Below are 19450 nucleotides of genomic sequence, written 5' to 3'. Positions count from 1 at the left end.
AGTAGTATTTTGAATACTTAAACATGGAAAAATTCATAAGATGTTTTTCAGAAGTCATTTATAATGAACAAAAATGAGAATGAGGTGTAATTAGCTCAGAAATTGAAATTGTTTATTGCTCCTTTGTTACTCGCAGCACTCTTGGAAACAACATTACCAATTACCAAGAGCTTAAATCATCAAATATTAAAGACTGGAAAGCTAAGGTTCAGTGGCTCACCTCACCAGTTCATGCATTCTTGCTACATCTAATCTTAGATTTTTGTAGATTTTCTTTCCCCCTGTAAACCTGATCCAGAATTTGTAGCTACGCCTATCATTCTCTCTCATTTTTTCTTGTTAAAATGTCAGCAAATTAAAATAATTGACCAAAAATATTAGAAACATAATTGTGATACCTGTTTTTTTACCCCTATTTTTTAGTTTTTGTTTTTCATCTTTACTGCTTCAAATAATCCTGTATGTACTACCCCATGCCATGCCCATAGCCCAAAGCCAATTGCGAAGCCTATTCCTTTCTTCAGTTCTTCTCCCCTCTCCTTTCTGTTTCTGGCGATTTGGCTAGCCGGGGAATTCCGCTTTGATCGGAGGAGGATCTGGTGGATTTATCGCCGTTGAGGAATCCAGCTTGCTTACCGGTGTGGTAAGGATCACTGAATTTTCTCATGCACTCTACAGCATGCGATATTATGCCAAGATTTTAAATTTTTATGTCTGGGTTTTTCTCGAGGTTTGATTGTTTCTGCATTCTGTTCCAGATCTGATTTGTTGAACTGAAGAGTGAGGGGATGTGTGGTCGTTAATTTCGATGGTCAATTTGATTCTAATTTGATTGAATTTAGGGTTTATTTTTCCATGGAGGAGACTGTGAGATCAGGTGGTGTGGTAAAGAAGAAAAGTTCGTCTGGGTGTTTAATTGTAAGGAAAAAAGATGATAGAGCGGGGGGTGTTCAGCGGGGAGGGATCGGCTCTTTGCAGAAGAACAAAAAGAAAAGGCCAAGAGTGATTGCAAATGATTCTGAGTCAGGTGATGAGTTGCCGGAACCTTACAAGAGGAAAGCCCAGGAAATTTCTGGTAATAGTCCGATAACTTGCCGGAGTGGGGCTGAGGGGAATGGTAATACTGAAAGTGATACGAAACGGAGTAGGTTAGATTTGTTTGAGTTCGATGAGTATGATGAGTTTGATGAGAGAGCCATGAGGAATGAATACCGAGATGGGAGGTTAAAGGTGACACAAGGAATGGGGAGTTCTAGGGAATTCAGAAGTGGGTCTAGTGCTGAAATGATTGTTGCAAAGAGGAAGTTTGATAGCTCAAGGAAAGCTTTGGGGAGTAGGACTAAGGGTTTTGATTGTTCAGCTAAAAGCGAAACTGATGAGGAGGAAGATGAGGCGGATTTACCCATCTCAATGCTGAAGTTGAAGTATCAAAAAACGTCCAATGAAGCAATAAGGTTGCAGGGGAAAAATGGGGTATTGAAGGTAATGGTTAATAAAAAGAAGGATTTATCACATAAAAAGAATGATTGCCGTGATTTTGACAGTAGGAAAGGTTCAACGTCTGAGGACTTGATCATGAAGAAGCTACAAATCCAACCAACAATTCATTCAGATTCTGAACACTCGGAAAAGCAACACCTGTCTGTTCAAAGGGATAAAAGTAAGATGAAATCCCAGAAAAATTTGATGAGCAAAAATACTCGAGCTAGTGATTCAGAAACTGATGGGACTGGTACATCACCTAAGGTGGTTCTCTCAGCTCTGCCTGCTGGTAACTCTCTGAAAAGGGTTAAAAAGGAAGAAAATAAGCTTTCAACAGCTAAACCCGTTTCTCCCACTAATAAAGAAGGAAAAACCAAACGTGGGGCAAGCACTGAGAAACAAAAACTGCGTGAGAAAATTAGGGGAATTTTGACTGATGCTGGCTGGACTATTGATTATAGACCTAGAAGAAACAGAGATTACCTAGATGCAGTGTACATAAGTCCTTGTGGAACAGCCTATTGGTCTATAGTTAAGGCTTATGATGCTTTTCAGAAACAGTTGGAGGAGGATGGTGGTGGAAATAAATCTGCTGGTGTGTCTGCTCCATTTTCTCCTTTATTGGAAGATATAAATAAGCTAACAAGGCAAACAAGAAAGAAAATTGAGAAAGAAATGAAAAAGAAGAGAAAGGATAATGGTACCAGTAGGGATAACAAGAAGACTTCAGGAAATGAGTCTGCAGAAGGCTCAGACAGCGATCAGCATGATGAGCGATTAAGTAGCTATATAAAGAAGAGTGGTAAGTTGCTGAAAGGAAAGTTTCATGCAAGACATCAAAAGAATCAGTATGAAACTAATGAAAATATCTCGATCTCAAAAGATGGGAAACTTGACCAGGACATTATTGGGAAATCCTCTGTAGCACCTACTGGTAAGTTAATCCAGGGAAGAAAAAGTAAAATAATTGGGAGATGTACTTTGTTGGTCCGCAGTTCTGATAAAGGACAAAATTCAGATATTGATGGTTATGTTCCTTATTCTGGAAAAAGAACATTATTGGCATGGATGATTGACTCTGGGACAGCGAAACTTAGTGAAAAGGTTCAATATATGAACCGTAGAAAAACACGTGTAAAGCTAGAAGGCTGGATCACACGAGATGGCATTCACTGTGGCTGCTGTAGTAAAATCCTTACAGTTTCCAAGTTTGAGCTCCATGCAGGGAGCAAACTGCGTCAACCCTTTCAAAACATAGTTTTGGAATCTGGAGTTTCTCTGTTGCAGTGCCTTATAGATGCATGGAATAGGCAAGAGGAGTCTGAACGCCAGGATTTCTGTACTGTAGACACTGATGGTGATGATCCAGATGATGATACTTGTGGTATCTGTGGTGATGGTGGGGACCTGATCTGCTGTGATAGTTGTCCATCAACTTTTCATCAGAGCTGTCTTGGTATAATGGTACGTGTTAATCAGCATATGCTCTATCTCACTTCTTTTTTGCTTACTTCTTACTTGCCCATCTTTCAAAGCTAACGTTTTTACTCGTCCCTTTTCATTACATTCATAAATGTGGAATTCCTTTTCTGTTCACGAAGAGAAAAGAGAGAGAAGGGGGTCAAACTATTAAAGTTAAGCTGGTGCATGTTTTCTATTTAAAAAACCATTCATTAACTATAAGCTTAGTCCAAAGGAGAAGAAACCTAGTAGTATCTTTCATTTTGTTGTTTTGATAAGTGAAACTTATCAGTGTTTTAGATAGATGGAAGGCAATGCCAAACTTCAAACAAGGTTTTCAAATCTTGATTCACAGGATGAATGGTAAATTAGATTTTGGATCAAAAAATCCTACTAAATAATCAAATAAGTCATTTACAATCATGAATCAAAAGTGCCAAACTTCTCAAGGATCAAAGAGGGAGAATTTTAAAGTTTTTTACAAGTAAAATAATCGAGAGCTTAAATTTTTTATAATAATCAATATAAAACTTGGTGCTGATATTTGTTTAAATATGAATTGGTAGAAATTTTTGTGGTAAGAATAAAATACTAAAGAGCTCAAAACAATTTGTGGTATTTTTGGTTGTAGTTTTTGGTAATGGTTTCATCCAAATTGTAGACTTTCATCTAAAAAGGAAATAATGTATGAATTTTTGAACAGTGATAACTTACAAATCTAGAAAACGTGAACAGCAATATTTTCTGCTGTTTAACCCTATTTATTTTTCTAAATGATGTGTGCACTTCATGAATATGACATGCTATTTTGGAAACAACACTTCATGTGAAATCTATTTCTTCAGTCTACCATCTGAAGATTCTGAATTTATTCCATTAATTTCAACTTGAGCACCAAAGTGACATTAATGGAGAAATTGGATTGCAAAAGGCCATCAATTAAATCAGGCATTCTTGCCCTTTCTCATTTCTCAACGTCATTGCTGTAGAATCATCTCACTCACCAAATTTATCTTGAATTTGTGAGGTAATGGTGCAGCAAGGAAGCCAATTTAGTCTAAAAGCATATATACTCTGCTGTAAAGGAAGCAAATCATGTCCATTAACCGTGTAAAAACTGCAAAATGATTGGTCTCAGTTGCAACGAATTAGCTGAATAGCTTGGTCTGTCTTCCACTCTTCCGGCAAAAAGCCAATTGTTTACAACTCTTGCTCCAATTTTGGTCAACCCTGAACCTATTGAAAACCTTATTTGAGTTTGGTGTATTTGCTTTGTTATGCAGTCATTTGTTTATGTGATTCAAAACATCATGATGGCTGAGCAATTAAGCCTACAGGTTACAGTTCAGGGCTAAGGAGACAGGCTTTAGCCAAAAATGTATGACGTTGACTTGCTTCTACTCATTGCAGATGCTTCCTCCAGGTGATTGGCACTGTCCAAGTTGTATTTGCAAATTTTGTGGCATTGCTGATGAAAGTCCTACAGAAGATGATATGGATGTCAATGAGCTCCACTTGTGCATCCTCTGTGAGAAAAAATGTAATATGATGTCTCTTTTGAAATCTTGTTTTAATTTTTTTAACACTTTGTTCTTTCGTAGTTCTATCACCTTTTCCTGTTTAGATGAAATTCTACATATTTTACAGATCACAAATTATGCAGACAAGAGTTGAAGGCTAACAATGTTTTACCTGTGAAGAACAAAATTTCATCTACTTCATTTTGTGGGCAGACATGCCAAGAGGTATTCCCGTTAAGATGTCTAATAGAATTACTAACAATCTTCATATTCCAGTATTTGTTGTTAAAACATATTGTCTTCTTATCTAAGACCTCATGAAAAAAAAAATTGTTCTTTTACTTGTTCACAATCAGTATGTCCTATCATGTTAAAAAAGATACGGAGTAATTGATCTACAATTTGTGGCAAACCTGGTATGAGATTGGCTATTTCAATTTTTAATAGATTAACAATGTCTACTTATTTAATTGAGATCTTCTGTTTTTAGACCCCCATAGAATTGAATCCATTTTACAGTTTTAGAATTGTCATTCTGTGAAAAAGTAATGGATAAGGAGTGCAAACTCTGACTATCATTATAGTTCTAAATGTGGAAAAAAAACCTTAGGGACATGGGCTTGCTTGTAATTTACTGCTGCCATAATCACTTTAAGTCAAGATGCTTGCTTCAAGAAGATTCTTGGAAACTGAGGTGTATAAAATGGAAATATTCTTCTCTTGTTTATGTAGCTCTATGACCGTTTAAGGAAGATTGTTGGAGTCAAACATGAATTAGAAGCAGGATTCTCTTGGTCTCTCATCCAACGGACAAATTTAGACTCTGATACCTCACATTGTGAGTTTCCTCAAAGAGTTGAAGGCAATTCCAAGCTGGCTGTTGCATTGTCTATCATGGATGAGTGCTTTTTACCCATAGTGGATCGAAGAAGCGAGATTAATATAATTCACAATGTCCTTTATAACTGTGGGTAAGTAGCAATCAACCTTATTTACTTTTTATATTTTTTAGAATGCATTATGGAGTCAAAGAGAAACACAGTTTTAAAAGATAAAGATTGTGAGAAATCCTTAGCATTTTTCATTGTTTTCTTAAATCTTTTTATGCTTTTAAGTCGGGCTTTTCAGCTGCATAGGCCCACTTTCATGCTTTGTGACTTTTGCACCAACAATTTTTAGTCAGACATACTGTACTCTTTATTGCTTACTACTGTTGGTTCAGAACTTTTGATTGGTTTGTAATTGGCTTCGTAATGCCATAACTTTTGAAGGTCTGTCCACTTTTCTTCTGTAGGTCAAATTTTAGTCGAATTAATTATCGTGGCTTCTACACAGCAATCTTAGAAAGGGGTGATGAAATAATATCTGCAGCATCTATAAGGTATGTTTTCATCTGTTTGTTACATTTATGATTTTTGCTATTTGAATTTGAAACAACTGGCCATTAGCATTTCTATTCTAGAATAATGATAGCAGTTTCTTTCTTTTGTCGTATTTTTCACGATTGCTTTTTGTAGTTTGTCTATTGTCATCTTAGACTATAGTGGATAGAGCTTTTATAGTCTTTAGAAAGAAAGCCTTCTCTCATATTCACCCATGTTAGCTGTACTAGTTCTTGTTTTCTCATTGATGCTTAAAAATAACTAGGCTGAGAGCCAGATTCATGTTCACCCATGTTAGCTCATTCATGGTATTTATTACTACAAATAAATTCTGATCATATATATGCCATTTAATCAGGATCCATGTTAGCTGTACTTCCATAATATGTATTAATAACAGTAAATTCTGATCATATGCATTTATCAGGATACATGGCACACAACTTGCAGAAATGCCGTTTATTGGGACACGCCATATATATAGGCGTCAAGGAATGTGTCGACGGCTATTGTCTGCTATTGAGACGGTATGCTTGAATTTTAGTTGTTGGTTTTTGTATTGATCTAATTGATATAAAATTTGTTTCAAATTTAAGGATATCTTGCTTCATATTATTTTTCTTGATTCAAAATGTCATTATATATAGGATAGAGTTATTGGAACTACAGTCCGAATATCATTTACTTCTCAAGGAACTAAAAAAGAAAATAGTTTATGCACATGCCTTGTTTCTAGTTGCAAACTGTATGTTTTAACATAAAATATCAAAATCGTAAAAAGCCATCTTCCAGCCTGTTTCAATCTCTGATTTGTTTTATCCCCATTTTTTATGATGGTGCAATTTTCAGGTCCTCTCCACTCTAAAAGTTGAGAAGTTGATCATTCCTGCTATATCTGAGCATATACATACCTGGACAGTAGTTTTTGGTTTCAACCAACTTGAGGAATCTCACAAGCAGGAAATGAAATCTATGAATATGTTGGTGTTTCCAGGGGTAGATATGTTACAAAAGCAGCTAGTAAAGCAAGGAGCATCAGAAGGTGAGTGATTAGTCTCACCTTTAGGTTCATCTTTTTGTTCATTTCCTGCCCTTCTAGGAGAAAGAACGTCCTTCATCGTTTTAGTTATCCATGCCTCTGATTTGGACCTTTAACTTGTTTGCGTAGGTTTGAGGGCTGTTGATTTTAGAAGTCCTGACACAGTTTCCTGTGCCAAGCGTGATGCAAATGAATGTCACGACACTGGTTTGCAGAACGCAAATGAAATTCATGCAAAGGTTGAAAGTGGGTGCTCGGGTTCTCCAGCTTCAGCTGTACAATCACATGATAGTACGATGATTGATGGTCAAGACTCTAGTCCATCTACTATCAAATCGTCCAATAAGGTGACTGAATCAATCAAATCTGAGGTGGAGAACAAGCTTGCTGAATCTTCAACAAACTTAGGCCACTCTGCAGCAGGTGAAAATGTGGTCACACTTGATATGCAAGATGCAGTCTTGGATACTCCTGGACAAATTACCCAGACTTCTGTGCACGTTGACCAAGAAGCCTGTGAGAAAGCTATCAAAGCATCTTCTTCACAATCAGTTCATGAATCATCAGATGAAGCTGCTCTAAGGGGCACAAGAGAGAGAGATGAAGATCAGGATGCAGTTTTGGTACCTGTGATTTGCGGCATTATTGAGACTCCCTCACATCTGTGTTCTGAATCATCTCAAAGTAAAGTTGTAGAAAACCAAGCTGAGGCATGTTCCATTCCGGAGGCTTCACATAATGCAGAGGCTGTGTTACCCACCAAGGATAATGTCCTTGCCACTTCTGAGATATCACATAGGGCACCCACTGAAGTTGATGGGAAAGAGATTTGTGCTGATTCTGTACATTGCTCTTCATTAGATCTTGCCATCCAATGTAAAACAGAAGATGGAGACAGGAAACAGACTTCACAATCTACAGAACTATCTGCTGCTGGGAAACCTATTGAACAGCCTAGCTCAGATCCGAATCATCCCAGCACAATTGACGGGGAAAACAAACCAAATATGGCTTCCGAAATAACTACCGATACTGAAGGAGTTGACAGTGCAAAGATTATACCTTGTGAAGGTAAGAAAGATTTGGCTTCTTCCAATGATGGATGCTGTGAAAGAAAAAATGTCGAAGAATCTTGTGTGGAACCAAGCAAAACTTCTTCTCAAGACATGGCTGCAAAGGATGAAAGTTCATAATTCTTGTTCCACTGCTGCATTTCAAGCTGGCAATGATGGAGTTTATGTGAGGGCAAGAAGCAACTTACCTTTTGGCTTTAGAACATCATTAGGCCAAACACAGCATTCGAACTGAATTTCTTGAAGATATAGCCTGAACGCTATTCAGTTCAGTGTAAATGTTTAATGAGCAGAGGAACTTAGGCTTTATTTTTCTTATTTTTCCTCAAATGCACTTAAAAGGTCCAGAGCACAAGGGGTGACTTTGTATATAGTTTGGAATTTGTATCTTTCGTTTTTGTATTATTTCCTTTTTATTCAATTTTTATTTTCATTTTTTTAATTTCCTTGTTAGGCAAAAGAATAGCTTTCTTTGTGGTTTGTCACATTAATTGTTAGTAGATCAATTAACTGAATTAAGTTGGTCATTCTAAACTTACACTATATCTTCTTGTACTTTCACTTTCCAATTTTTCCATTTAAAAGTCCATGATGGCACTAGCAAGGGTGTTAATGCGGTCGCTAATGGTGGGGCGAGTAGGGATGGCAATGGGCTGGTAAGTGAGTCGTAGACCCTCCCTTAGGCTACAACTTAATCGAGAAACTATCAGTGATCTCGATTTTAGTAGCAAAGTCCATGACCCAATTTTTTTTGTGGTTCCGAACTAATCCCTTGGCACTTGCTAACTCGGTGTTCGTTTTCCTAGCACCTTCTGTATTAAGCATAAGCCAGCCATGGCTTGTGGGAGACCACCAAATCCAATTACAATAACTCGAGTGAACTCCGCCTTGTTTAACCAGAAGTTGTCTAGCCTCCGAGCTAGGTCAATCTATGCACCTTTAGAGCTATCTCTGTAGGGGTGTCATTGTCGTTATTGAACACTGCATTGCTCCTTGTTTTCCAAATCATCCAGATTATGTATGCTAAGTAAGAGCTCCAAGGAATAATTCTTCGCTGCTATTACAATTGTTGTAGACCCATTTTGAAGTTGCCAGGTAATTTTGCGTGCATGACCGAGCAGGTTGGTGCAAGCAGTTCCAGCAGGACAGTTACGAAGGAGATGTGCTAAGGTTTCGTCACCTACCCCGCATCTTGGGCATCTTGGGTCATCCGTCATATTTCTTTTGACCCGCTTCGCATTGGTGAGGACCTTCCCGTTTGTGACCAGCCAAACAAACATCTTGACTCTCTCCACACATTTCATCCTCCAAATCCAGTTGAAGTCCTCTTCATCATTGGTATTACCTGAAATGATCTTAAAAGTCGAGGCCATCGAAAACTTACTTGAGTTAGAAGTTGGCTAGCAAAACCTGTCATTTGTTTCCATGTTGATCGGTAATGGAATGGCCTTAATAGCATCCACTTTCTCCCAATGAAGGAGTGTTTGCAATTTATCAATATCCCAAGATTGGTTAGGAGTAATAAAATCACTAACCTTAGCGTTGGCGAGGTGATCCAGGACGTCAATTTCCATCTCGATGCCAAGCTGCCACGAATTGACCCACCAATCCAACCAAACATTTAGTGAGTTGTCATTGCCAACTCTCCAGAATGCCCCAAGTTCAACTATGTTCCTGCCTTTCGCGATGCTCTTCCAACCCCACGAAGAATTACTAGGAACTGGTGTAGAGAAAAAATTCCGATCTTTCATGTATTTTGCCTTCACCATTTGAACCCAAAGCTTCTTTGGGTTGTTGATCACTTGCTATGCTAGCTTGGTGAGAAGGGCCAAATTAAAATCATACGGAGCCCCAAGCCCCCCTTATTGCGAGGCCTACAAACTTCCAATTCAGAAGGTGCACTTTCCTATTGTCCTTAGTGTTTCCCCAAAGGAAATTTCTACAGATTTTATCAATATGTTTACAAATTCCAGACGAGAGATCAAACGCCTACATGGAGTAGATTGGAATGGATGCTAGTGCAAATTGAACAAGAACTCTCCTACCCGTGAGGCTAAAAGAGTTTGTTTTTTAAAGGTAGAGAGTTTCTTCCTCATATTGTCCAGGATATAATTGTGAGTGTAAAAAGATGGTGTAAATGTCGTTCCGCTGAGGATTAGGGCTATGACACGTATTGTGTGAACTATTAAATTCTAGGCACTGAAGTATTGGAATTCACTAGAATCCAAGCAAATTATAATTAAATATGGGAAATAAAAAGAATGCAAATAAAATAAGGGATAAACTATATGATAAAAGAGTGGGGTCATATTAGGGGTATTGCAATCTTGATGCTCTAACAATCTCAAAATTAGGGAAAAACAATTAAACAAGGGATTTATTGGCAATGCACTCAAGAATTCAAGTTAGCTGCTTTCGTAATCAATAACAAGAATTAGGCTAAGATTGCCCAACTTTCGTGATGCATCAATCATAACCTTAAACACAAAAGCATTATAAGCCCCCAAATTACCCATATTCTCATAGTAGGAAAAATTAGCATTATAAGCCCCCAAATTACCCATATTCTCATAGTAGGAAAAATTGGGTTGAAATTGGTTAGGCTGAGTCTTTCATCCAACTTTCATTGTGATGAAATCCTCTCCAAAACAAATCAATAAAAGCTGCGCATCAATTATCAATAAGAGGACAATATAATCCAACTCAAACATAAACCATAGGTAAACAATTATTTCCCATTATGCAATAATTATAAACCTAGCATCAAGAATAGCAATAGAACCCTAATCCAAACCCAAAAGCTAACTACTCATGCATCATAAAAATAAACAAAGCAAAACTATAATAAATCATCATAAATATTGCAAGGAATATAAAGGGAAGAGAAAACTTTACTGATAATGAAGAACAATTTCAACTTCAATCTGTGATTCTAAGCTTGAAATTAAATAATCTAATATAAAACTAATCTAAACTATGCTAGGGAAATATAAAGAGGAGGGAAAAATAAACTAAAACTAACTAGGGTTAGGAACTCTGTCAGGGGGCTCTCTCAATTGTAGAGAATAAGTAGAATATATAGGAGATAGATGGGCCTTGGCCCATTAGGCAACTTCCAATTCTTTTCCAATTCTTATTCTTGTTTCCTTTTGTGATTAGGTATTTCCTTTGCTTCCAAAACTTGTCCAAACTGCTCCAAAATTCTTCCTTTGCTACTCCTTGTGGATAATTCAACTCTTGGGATAATATAACACACAAACAATTCTTAATTTCATTAGGATAAAGAAAATAAGCATCAAAATAACTAAAATAAGGGGTGAATTATTGTACAAAATAGTAGATATCAAGGAGCTCATCATGTTGATGACATTGGAGTCACGGCCTTCGTCGCATCCTTTCCCAGGAGTCGCCAAACTATTAGATTCCTTCAAGAAGAATTACAATGATTGCTGATCAATATAGAATGCTAAAAGCTAGAGAAAAGATGAAAAATGCACCCTTGACCTCACTGCTACGGGACTTTGTTGCACCTAGCGGACCCTCACAACATAATGTTGCCTCATTTAATTTGTTTCTACCCCGGGATATTCATCACTTGCACCGGGTGACACCACTGAATCTCGAGATGCTTGATTCTCACTCTCCTAATGGTAACCCTTGATCCATTTTTTGGAAGTTCATATCTAATTGGTTTGTCAATAATTTCTTCTAGTTTCAATAAACTTTTCCAATGTGACTAAAAGAGTAGAAGTAGAGGTTGATTTTGCTAGGACTCCTTACATTTACTCAATATGCTGAATTTGTATGCCTATAAAGGGTATTACTATTTCTATCTTCTATTGAAATGCCAAATTGTCATCAAATTCCTACTCACACTCTTAGAATAAATGTTATTGTTTTCGAAATACCCAAAGCGGGGTTCGTTGTGCCAAAAATGTGACAACTCTATTTACAATTGTGCCTCAAATTCTGCACATAGACAAAATACCTTTTTTTTTTTTTGTCACAACTAGATATATACTCATGAGAATTCCTGTCACATTGCTCTCACCTGACACATTGCTGCTCTCTTTCTCAATGTGAACGGAAATTAGTCGAGTGGATCTGGACCATTAAACGGATAGAGAAAAACCTTGACACCTCATGGATCATCCAAAATAAAATAAAAAGAAGAGAAAAGTTTCAAGAATGGTTTCTTTGGTACCTATTCCTCAAAAGAGGAGTACATACGACACAGGGGGAGTAACATTAATTTTTGATCAACATTGGCCAAAAGGAGAGTTTGTGAATTTTGTAATTATTGTGTTGGCTCAATGTTGGAAAATTAATGCTTTGACGCGTGAGTTGTGCGAATTTAACACATATGAGTTGTATGAATTCTGTGATGGATTATTGCAATGGACCTGTAAAATGCATTATGAATACGTGAATGGTGGAATCAAAAAATTAAACGGAAAATGGACATGTGAAATACATTATTCAAAGTCATAATATGCATCCTCAATATTTGCTCAAAACAAGTGGTGTAGAAATCAAAGTCTGAATATGGATCCTTAATTTTAGCTCAAAATAAGTGGTAAAGGAATCACCTCATTTCTCAAAGGCACAAGGTTGATCGTGGGAAGTCAGTGCCAACATTGAAGCATGGTGGTTGCAAATTATAAGGGTTTATTACACTATAAATAAGCTCATTGTAATAAGTTGAAAGATTGAAGTTTTAAGACAACACAATCAAGAAATATTCATTCTATCTAGAAGAAAACTTCAAAAAGCTGAATGGAGGCTATTTCGAAGTGATACGGCTTCAACAACTGAAATTGGAAATTTATATTGGTTACAATTTGTGTAATTTGTAGAATTAGCTCACATTGTATTCTTTATTTTTCAGGAAGTTACTTACAAGATTAGTGGCTCAAATTGGTGTCAGTCCTAGTTTGTGTAATTCATTGAATCTTGTAATGTGTAAAAACTTGCAGTTCCACTTGGCTGAAAAATATTTTGGGCGTGGCCCCACAGGACTTCAACTGCGTTATCAAATACCTGTGTTCATAATTACTTCCCTCTTCTGCAATATTTTCCAAAATTATTTTTGAGATTATTTCCCGTGATAATTTAAATATTTTTATTAACGAAAGCGTAGGATGATTTTATGAAAGCTATTTAAAAAATTTTTATTTACAAAAAAGAAGAAGAAGAAGAAGAAGAAGAAGAAGATAGCATTTGTTACCTAAATGTGCGTTATAAGGACTACAAGAAGGTAAATTAGATTAGGTCATTTATAATTGACAAGTTCAAATTAATAGTAGTATTAAACAACTCTAATGAAAAGTTGAACTTAAAAATTTTGATTATCAATCTAACTGTCCGACTAATTTAGTTGAGAAGTTATCTATTAATACAAAAGTTATGATGGAAATCGGAAATTTGGAATACACCCATCGGGATTTTGATCAAATTATGCAAATTTCGAAAAAAAAAAAGGCGAAATTGACCAAATTGAAAAACATAAGGATTAAATTGCAATTTTAGCCATATAAATTCTACGGAGTAATTTTTTTAAGCTCTTCGTTCTTGGCCTTCTCAAAACCCTAGTCTTCACAACCCGGCGCTGCGCACTGCTAGAGAGTAGAGACAGAAGGCGAGGGGAAAAGCCGCAGCCATGGTTTGTTATCTCTTTTCTGTTCGACACGAGTTGACTTGTTCGTCTCTAACGCGTTCAATTTAATTTATGTGTTACTTGATTGATTGCTTTTGCAGAGTCTTGTAGCGAATGAGGATTTCCAGCACATTTTGCGTATCCTGAACACCAATGTTGATGGAAAGCAGAAGATAATGTTCGCTCTCACTTCCATCAAAGGTATTGGTCGCAGGTTCGCCAACATCTGCTGCAAAAAAGCCGATATCGACATGAACAAAAGGTTTCAACTTCTTCGATTTGTTAAAATGACTTTCACTAACTTTTTAAAATTTATTTCGATCCTTTTTTTTTTGTGTGGGTACCAATCTAATGTTAACTGTTTTGTTTTATACGGAGCATTATATTAGTATGTCAGTGAATTGAAAATGTATGGTTTGGCATTGTGTTCTTAGTGCTTAGAACAAGAAAGGGTGCACTTGCTATTATATTGTTCTTTGAGTAATACAATAAGTTACATAAAATAAGGAAAGTGAACAGAACTTTAAACAATTTCTGAGGATTAGAAACAGATATAGAGACAAGGAAGTTATTACCAGATTGAGCAATAGACCACTGCAATTACAATCATAAAATTTTCACTATGGTAGCATACACAAGTGAATATGGATCTTTCGTGGGGTATACTTCCTACTGATTGAACAGAGGTTTTACTAACCCATAGAAACTATTTCCTAGACTGAAATGCTGAACCAAACAACGCTCCAGGAATTATACCAGGATCCCACTTATCAATGCATGAGTATGTTTTAAACCATTGCACATTAAGTAATTATCTCTTCAATGGTTTGGAATTTCACAATCACCATAAGCTGCTAACTGTACTATACTAGGTTTACCCATTCGCAGGGTACTCAGTGGTTAGTTATATTGATAGGTAATTCTTGATGCCTAGTATTTTTGTCTTAAAGTCCCATGACTTGTGTCTGAAACAGCTGCCTAAGTGCTTGTTTGTCCAAGCTTACTGTAGCTTATCTGCTCCAAAAAAGCATAAGCTGGGTGAAATGCTAAAACATAGGAAAATGCGTCTAAAGCTAGTTCAGTGTCAAAAGGGTCTTTCTCTATTTCTCCAGCTAGGCCAAACAAGGATGAAATCTAGTGTGCCAAAATTCCTAAAGCTGTTTCTTTGTCATCTAGATTTTAGAGTGCTTATGGAAATGTCAAATGCCACAGGGCTGGTGAGCTTTCTGCTGCTGAGATTGATAACTTGATGACAGTTGTGGCAAATCCTCGCCAATTCAAGGTCCCTGACTGGTTTCTGAACAGACAAAAAGACTATAAAGATGGAGGTTATTCACAGGTTGTGTCCAATGCATTGGATATGAAGCTCAGGGATGACCTTGAGCGTTTGAAGAAAATTAGGTATGATCTTTTCTAATCTTTAGTGGCTAGCAAATGTTACATCAATACAATGTAATTTTTTTTATCAATTGAACAGTTTTTTTTTAAATGCTTGTTGGATTCATGTTTAGTGGATCTCCATGAATGTGAAGGTTACATTTTTAGTTGCATGAAGTAAAGAACCTGCAAACTCTGCTCTATAATTCAAAACACATTGAGTGAATCTGGTTATTGCATATAAAATATTATTTGTAATTACCTATGCTTTAAATCATGATGTTTATCATTTTTACACTTTGAATGGAAGCGACTCTTTTTTTAGCATATATGCTTGTCTGATAACATAAACATATTACATGTTCAAAGCTGAGACTGAGGTAGTAGCAGGATCTTTTGATTCATTTCCATTTGTCATCTCAAATTCTTCTTATATGTTTGTGGTTTGTCTAGTTTCTTCAAACTATACTGTGTACTGTTTGGTATCCTTTTTTGCTTCCGTCTTCATGTCCACTTTACCCCACACCACTAAAAGACACGGAGATGGGCACATGTCTTAGTTTGCCTAAATCTTTGGGATGACCTTTTAATAAATGATTGCCCAATTTGTTGAATGACAGGAATCACCGGGGTCTCCGACACTACTGGGGTCTTCGTGTACGTGGTCAGCACACCAAGACAACTGGACGTAGGGGAAAGACTGTTGGTGTCTCCAAGAAGCGTTGAGCTCTTTTGGTTTCAGTTCTATTTTAATTTTTGTTCCTCTATTATGATGTCTTTGTGAATGAACATTTTGGTTATTAGCCTGGGACTCTTTGCGCTAGCTCTGTTTTCTCACTACAGTACTGGTTGAGCTTGAATGAGCTCAATTAAGATTTTATAGATGATTTCGGAACAAATATTTTCGATTTTGATTGCTAAGCCTAATGTTTGTTTTTTATTTGTATTTTATTACAATTTTCATTACAAAAATGTCAATTGTCTTTTAGCCCTTTAGGATTAAATTAGTGCTCATTCAAATGAAAAAAAAAAAATTGCATTGCCACTTTGCCTTGCCCTTTTGTATGTTGAATTATTGTTTTCAAATCAAGATTAAATTTATTGTTATTTATAAGTGTTGCATAACACCAAGAGGAAAAAAAAAACAAAAACAAAAAAAAAATTAATTTAGTACATATGGTATAATATAGAAAGAAATAAGGGTCAGATAAGCTATTGAGGTACACATCAAATTACTATTTGGCTATTGAATTCAAAATATCTACAATTTGGTCCTTGAATGCAAATTCATGTAATTGGACCTAAAAGGGTTTGTTTATTCGGTAATAGTTAACTCACCCCTTCATAAACTTTCGTTTTCGCTAGAGATGAAGAACTTGTTTTTGTCGGGAGGGGTAGGTTTTTGCCTTTAAAATAAAAATAAATAAATAAAATTTTAATTGAAGCATGTGTTTTATCTCAATTAAAAATTAAAGCATGTGTTTTATCTCAATTAAAAAGTTGAAGCGGATAGTCTGAATGGGAGAACATTTTCGAGACAAAAAGGACGCGTTGGAACAGAGTACTAAGAAGAGGATGACGAAGACGGCGTTGCCTTCCCAAGAAGGGGACATCTGCATGATAGAAGAGAACAAAGGGAGTCAAGATCACACCGGAAGATCTCCCAATGGAAATCTTGTTGCTCAAAGATCGTATGCGACAACTCTTGCAGGAGATATGGGTTTTGTGGTCTAGCATGCGAGCATATGAGGGATACTCATAAATCTCAAATGACGAAGATGTAGCTGGTGAGGAAGAAGACCCAAACGATCTTGTCATCCCTGTATCCAAGGAAGTGAAAGCGAGAATGCGAGCACCATGGCAACAAACTTTTATCTTGAAAGTTTAGGGAATGAGGATTAGCTACGAACACAGACCGAGATTGCTCTGGAGGGCGAAGGCAGGGATGGAGATGATAGCCATTGAGAATGATTTCTTCTTGGCTAAGTTTGAGTCCATGAAGGATTGCTCCCATGCGGAATTTAACAACCCCTGGACTGTTCTTGAACATTACCTTATCTTGAAGTTGTGGATGCGAGACTTCGACTCACATGCAGATAGGATGGAGAGTGTGTTGGTTTGGGTTATATTTCCTTGCTTGCCAATAGAATATTATGACATACAGTTCTTGATGAAAATCAAAAGGAAGATAGGGAATCCGGTTAGGGTTGACCATGCCACGAGCATGGCGACTAGGGGAATGTTCACTCTCATATGTGTGGAAATTGATTTCACTAAATCGTTCTTGGCGAAGTTTAAGTTGAGGGATCGAATTCGTCAAATAGAATACAAAGGAGTCCACTTGATCTGTTTTGAGTGTGGAAGGTATGGCCAAAAGAAGGATGATTGTGATAAGCAACAAGGGAAAATGCTTGTTTATTTTATGACTTTTGACGGTCAACCGCTAGCCAACAGAGAATATGGGTATTGTATTGCTGAATATTGCTTGTGAATAGTGTAAATTGTTTTTCCTCTCCCAGGGCCGGTCCAAACATTTTAGAGGCGCGCGAAATTAAAAAAAAATGGGCCCCTATATGACAAACTAAAATTTAAATGTAATAATACTAAAAAATAATTATATCAAATAACATGAAATACGATTAGAAAATTTTCAACATTTTTAAATATAAAGTAATCATGACAAAAACTTTCTACGTGCTTTACTCGATGCAAAATCATCGATAATTGAATTAAGAATAACATTCTCTAGCATATCATTCTTAATACACAAAATCGCCGAACCATTCAATCTTTCTTGTGACATTGAAGATCTCAAGTAGGTTTTCAATAACTTCAATTTTGAAAAACTTCTCTGTGCTAATGCTACCGTCACAGGTACCGTCAATAATATTCGATAAGCAATAGAAACCATTGGGTAGCAATCTGCAACTTTGACAAATTCAAGAATCTCAATCGCTGACATTAATGTGTGTAACACTTTTAATTCATAGAAAAGATCATCAAAATCAACATCAGACATATCATTATGAGAAAAAGTAATTGCAAAATTATTGCAACATTCCTTTAGTTTATTATTATCCAATGAATTCAATATTTTTGAATTATATAAAAATCCAAAAATATTTTCAAATATCTTTAGTTGCTCAAATCTATTATTCAATGAAGTAATTGCCATATCCACAACAGTTCAAAAATAATTGACTCTAAAGGACTCCCCAGGCGATTGAGTTTCCTCTTCATTATCATTTTCATCAAATTGCTTTTTCCTAATAATACGTATTCTAATTGGAAATGTAGAATCTACGTTCATATCACATGCAATGCTTTTGGCAATATTCATACTAGATGCAAACCCTTCATATCTATATTTCTCAAAAAATTTCATTACACCTTCTAATTGGTTCATGGTACTTTCAATGCACATAGATTTTGATTGCAACTTTTTACTTACCATATTAATAGAAAATAAAATATCATACCAAATAACAATTCCAAGTAAAATTCAAAACTCTGAAGTGCATTAACCAAGCTATCCGCTTCACTTTTTTATTTATTTAGATAATTCTAACAAAGCCAATCTTATTTGAGAAGCTTGAAATCTAATAGCTTTGACACTTTTTATTCTACTCTTCCAACAAGTATTTGATAAATATTTCACAGTCAAGTTTGAAACATTATCAAGTAAAACTTTCCACCTTTTAGTAGAACTTGAAAATAAAGCATATATACGTTGCATAACTCCAAAAAATGAAACTGCTTTAACACAAGAATGTGACATATCACTAATAGTAAGATTAAGACTATGACAAGCACATGACATGTATAACGCTCTTGGATTTATTTCAAGTAATCATTTTTGAACCCCTTGATGTTTTCCTTTCATATTAGAACAATTGTCATAACCTTGACCCCTCACATTATTAATATTAAGATCAAGAGAGTTAATTGCACCAATCAATTCATTAAAAAGTCTCAAACTAGATGTATCGTGCACTTTCAAAAATTCTAAAAAGTAGTCATCTATTTTTATATTGTTGTTATGCATATTAACACACCGTACTACTAAGCTCATTTGTTCTTGATGACTCACATATGGGGTACAAACAAGAATTATAGAAAAATATTTAGCCTCTTTAATAACACTTATAATAGAACTTTTAACACTTTGAGCCAAAAGAGAAATTAACTCATTTTGGATTTTGTAACCAAGATAATGATGATGTATTTCATGACTTTGAATGCGTCTAATATGATCTTGCATTATCACATCAAATTCTCCAATCATCTCAATTAATCCTAAGAAATTGCCATTATTATATTGAAAAAGTTTTTCATTAGATCCTCAAAAAGCTAAATTATATTTCGCAAGAAACTTCACAACAGAAACAATTCGTACTAAAACTTGTCTCCAACATTCCTTTTCCTTTGTAATTTCAAATTGCAAATCTTTATCAATTGTT

General features: G+C 35.9%; 2 protein-coding genes across 2 annotated transcripts; both read left to right on the top strand.

Annotated features, from left to right (window-relative positions):
• Positions 1-313: 313 nt before the first annotated feature.
• LOC116014874 lies at positions 314-8495 on the top strand. The gene is made up of 9 exons (XM_031254828.1): positions 314-643; positions 759-2946; positions 4354-4483; positions 4591-4688; positions 5196-5434; positions 5758-5844; positions 6273-6372; positions 6695-6887; positions 7014-8495. Exons 2-9 carry the CDS (start codon positions 856-858, stop codon positions 8075-8077), a joined length of 4002 nt encoding a protein of 1333 aa, XP_031110688.1. The 5' UTR covers positions 314-643; positions 759-855; the 3' UTR covers positions 8078-8495.
• Positions 8496-13479: 4984 nt separating this feature from the next.
• LOC116015157 (40S ribosomal protein S18) lies at positions 13480-15936 on the top strand. Its single transcript, XM_031255178.1, has 4 exons — positions 13480-13619; positions 13715-13875; positions 14826-15014; positions 15611-15936. The coding sequence occupies exons 1-4, from the start codon at positions 13617-13619 to the stop codon at positions 15714-15716; spliced, it is 459 nt and encodes a 152-aa protein (XP_031111038.1). The 5' UTR covers positions 13480-13616; the 3' UTR covers positions 15717-15936.
• Positions 15937-19450: the final 3514 nt, after the last annotated feature.

Source organism: Ipomoea triloba, chromosome 4 (genome assembly GCF_003576645.1).
Source record: "Ipomoea triloba cultivar NCNSP0323 chromosome 4, ASM357664v1".
In the NCBI taxonomy this organism is placed as follows: domain Eukaryota; kingdom Viridiplantae; phylum Streptophyta; class Magnoliopsida; order Solanales; family Convolvulaceae; genus Ipomoea; species Ipomoea triloba.
The sequence above is the reverse complement of the archived record's forward strand: the minus strand, read 5'-3'. Positions and strand labels throughout refer to the sequence as shown.

Coding starts and splice junctions, on each gene's coding strand:
- LOC116015157 (XM_031255178.1), top strand. Junction 13,876..14,825: donor GATATCGACATGAACAAAAG/GTTTCAACTTCT, acceptor CAAATGCCACAG/GGCTGGTGAGCTTTCTGCTG. Junction 15,015..15,610: donor GAGCGTTTGAAGAAAATTAG/GTATGATCTTTT, acceptor GTTGAATGACAG/GAATCACCGGGGTCTCCGAC.
- LOC116014874 (XM_031254828.1), top strand. CDS start 856: ATGGAGGAGACTGTGAGATCAGGTGGTGTGGTAAAGAAGAAAAGTTCG. Junction 2,947..4,353: donor AGAGCTGTCTTGGTATAATG/GTACGTGTTAAT, acceptor TACTCATTGCAG/ATGCTTCCTCCAGGTGATTG. Junction 5,435..5,757: donor AATGTCCTTTATAACTGTGG/GTAAGTAGCAAT, acceptor TTTCTTCTGTAG/GTCAAATTTTAGTCGAATTA.